This window comes from Solanum dulcamara, chromosome 9 (genome assembly GCF_947179165.1).
Source record: "Solanum dulcamara chromosome 9, daSolDulc1.2, whole genome shotgun sequence".
NCBI lineage: Eukaryota > Viridiplantae > Streptophyta > Magnoliopsida > Solanales > Solanaceae > Solanum > Solanum dulcamara.
This window is the reverse complement of record NC_077245.1, coordinates 75,384,613-75,387,859: the sequence shown is the minus strand read 5'-3', so window position 1 is coordinate 75,387,859 and position 3,247 is coordinate 75,384,613. Positions and strand designations below refer to the sequence as shown.

The 3,247-nt window shown below is 29.8% G+C and overlaps 1 protein-coding gene across 1 annotated transcript; it reads right to left on the bottom strand.

Annotated features, from left to right (window-relative positions):
* Positions 1 to 1,069: 1,069 nt before the first annotated feature.
* Positions 1,070 to 2,885, bottom strand: LOC129903435 (cytochrome b561 and DOMON domain-containing protein At4g12980-like). The gene is made up of 2 exons (XM_055978992.1): positions 2,374 to 2,885; positions 1,070 to 1,368 (listed from the first exon to the last, which is right to left on the bottom strand). Exons 1-2 carry the CDS (start codon positions 2,833 to 2,835, stop codon positions 1,129 to 1,131), a joined length of 702 nt encoding a protein of 233 aa, XP_055834967.1. The 5' UTR covers positions 2,836 to 2,885; the 3' UTR covers positions 1,070 to 1,128.
* Between the last annotated feature and the right edge of the window lie 362 nt (positions 2,886 to 3,247).

Here is a 3,247-nt window from a genome sequence, read left to right as displayed (position 1 = left end):
GGCTCTTTCCACATTGACCACTCAGTTATACTATTTAAGTACGATTAATTTAAAGCCTCACACTACAAAAAAAAAATAGGAAGATCACAAATAGTTATATTTAGGAGCCTTATTTAAACAAAAAATTATCGAAGTTTATAATTAAGTTATTAATTAATTGAATATCGGATGTTTGAAATTCTAAACTTCAAATATTCGAGTCTGAAGTTTGAGACCGTCAAACCTTAGTTAAGACTCGAATGGCTGAAGTTGGTGCATTGCAGGTGGACTGTTAGAATTCTTTTTGTGTGGCTAACATGTTTGGAAAATCTAAAATAGGAAAATAAAGAATTGATACACATACACAACATTGAAGAGGCCAGACACAAATTCTATTATTTCATTATGGGCAAACAGTATGGAATGCATCTACATATTAAATGAGATTTTCATAATAATTATTTGCATTTAAAGGATGATTGTATTTTATGTGTGTGATTTTATAGTCAGACAAACATTATAACATGTTTTGATTTTATATAGTCACGCAAATATTAAGATATATATAAAAATCACTATAAGTTTTAACTGATTGAAAAACTAACCTAAATAGTCGTCTATCCAATTGATTAAACTAAAAATAGTTGTGTGCATTATTTGAATATATTATAGAGAAATGGCTACATCGATAGAAAATAAAAAGGATATACACCAAAGTAGACAAAAGAAAAATGAAATTGTTTAAATATTGATAATGATATTTCATATGAAAACTAATAAACCTTAATGACATTAATAAAAGGATGTATACCAAAATAGATCCCAAAAAAAATGAAGTTCATAAACATGCATTCAAATTGAATGATTCAATGATAGAATATAAGTTGAGAATATAATGTTCTCCTCAAAACAAACTCAGTAATTTTCTATTCATAATTTGGTTAAAAAAATTATTTTATTTAAAAACACTAAATTAGCTTGATTTTAGGGGGAGGGAAGATTGTGGCTAAAGAATGCCAATTTTTTAGGCTTAAATTGCTCAACAAAAAAGTTGGTAAAAAAATATATGTCAATATTCTAATGGTATCGATCGTTTCATGAATTATTGAATTATTTCAAATTGGAACATTGCTAATTTGTTCCTTCAAGTTACAAAAACAGAACTCCAATGAACATAAAAAAGACGTAAAAAATAGTATTGTTACTCCAAATTCTGGAACTCTGTCCACGGCCACCAGCGGGTGCAGGGGCTGTGGCATTTTTTCCATCGCCACTGGAAGAAGTAGCCAAATTTAATGTGCCTTTAGATTTCAAATTGTCAGGATCAAACATGTGCGCCACTGGTGTACCGTCTTTCACCATTGGTCCAATTTGCCACACTTGATTTACCTGCTATGATCGAAATAATCAGATCTCATATGAAAGACTAATAAACCTTCAATGATATTAATAAAAAGGATATACACCAAAGTAGGAAAAAAAATGAAGTTGTTTTAAAAAGGATATATATCCAGCAATCCATTATCTAGAAGAAAGTATCATTTGATATAATAATTATCATTAAATTCATTCTTAAATGACATAATTTGAATCGATATGGCATTTGAATAAGAAATGAAGATTTTAAAATGTATGATCTAAAATACATCACACAGTAATTGTGTAGCTATAAAATTTCTACAATGTGTAATTTTTAATATATCATAATCCATAAACTCCAACAGGAGGATTAAAATAAAGTCTCAATGTGTAGGAGTCAAACTTTTTTTTTACATCAATAATAATAACATATTCGGTATTATTCTACAAGTGAAGTCGAAGAAGGATGGTGTGTAGTCTACCCTTCCTTACAAAAAGGAAAATATTTCTGATAGATACTCTTCTCCAAATAAAACATATTTTAGAAAAACAAATATGCAAAGCAAATACGATAGTCAGGAAGTTATTTCGAAAACAATGAAAAAAAAGATTAGTAGCAGTACACACAAAAAAAATTATAACCGAAGCAAATAAAACATTAGGTAACACAAAAATCAAAGAATAAGCAAGCAAGAGTCTGAAATTGCATGTGACTTACATATCTGTTAACCATTTATTATAATGTTCGACGTACATATCTTCTTAGATGATCATATCTTTGATAAATTAAATGTGAATTATATCATATCTAATCACATTTTTCTATGTCTAATCACATTTCTCTAAGGCTTCTTCGAATATCTTTACATCTACCTCTCCTTTCATCCACGATAAGAGTCGGAAATTATTTTACAACGAGAAAAGAAAAAATAAAAAATTTATACTACCTTTATAAAAAAATCCACTATGGTATTACGTTGCCATTATTATAAATAATTTATAATAAGAAAATCAGGATAAAAATGTAAATATTACCGTGGTCATATTTGACGGTAGTGCCAAAGTGGCCAATATTTGCATGACGCCATTAGAGTACTCTGCTTTAGAATCCAACACTTTAAACGAAAGTTTATCAGATTGTGTAATTGATTTATAGGAAGTAAGATTGTAAGTATTAACAATCATGGATCCATTTGGAGCTTTGAATGCGATAAGCGACTCTGTGCCGATCATGCCGGGGTGAGTTGGGTTAATTCCCCATGAAATCCACCCATTAGAAGAAGGCAGAGGAGCAGTGAAAGCGATTGAAAGTGTCGAATTTGTTGGATTGTAAGTCCAGTGGAGAGACGATTTCAGAGAAGGGAGATCGGTGCAGTCAGCGAAGTGCGTGTTACCGGAGATCAGCGCCGGAGATGACGAGCAATTGTGTGATATTGCAGGGGAAATTAGGAGAAATGCGATGAGGAAGATGAAATGGAGCTGGAGAAGAGAGCCCATTTTTGCAGATATTGTGAATTTTGGGAATTGATATATGTATATATATATGTATATAGGGGAAGGAAATCGTTTCACTTATATAACGTGATAATAATGTAAAGACAAAAACTATATATAAATATCGTTTAATTGGTAACAATTTCCCGGATTCTATTTTGTGGAAATGTTATTATTGTTTAATAATAATAATAATAATAATAATAGGGTTCATATTAATACCTTGAATGTATAAATATTTTTTTTTACGCGATTTGAATACGAAAATAAAGATCTTAAAAATTCAACTTGAAATACTGAATTCATCCGATAACAAAATCATGAATTTGAGTGTGATTGATTGGAAATGAAATATTAAAGTCAATGTATTAGGATCGAGAAAGCAAGGTAATGTGGAAGTAAAGTCTAAAGTAAT

What these genes read in the sequence shown, in the direction of transcription:
- LOC129903435 (XM_055978992.1), bottom strand. Translation starts at nt 2,835, where the DNA reads ATGGGCTCTCTTCTCCAGCTCCATTTCATCTTCCTCATCGCATTTCTC. An exon ending in TACCGTCAAATATGACCACG is followed by an intron (nt 1,369 to 2,373) that starts GTAATATTTACA and finishes CGATCATAGCAG; the next exon opens with GTAAATCAAGTGTGGCAAAT.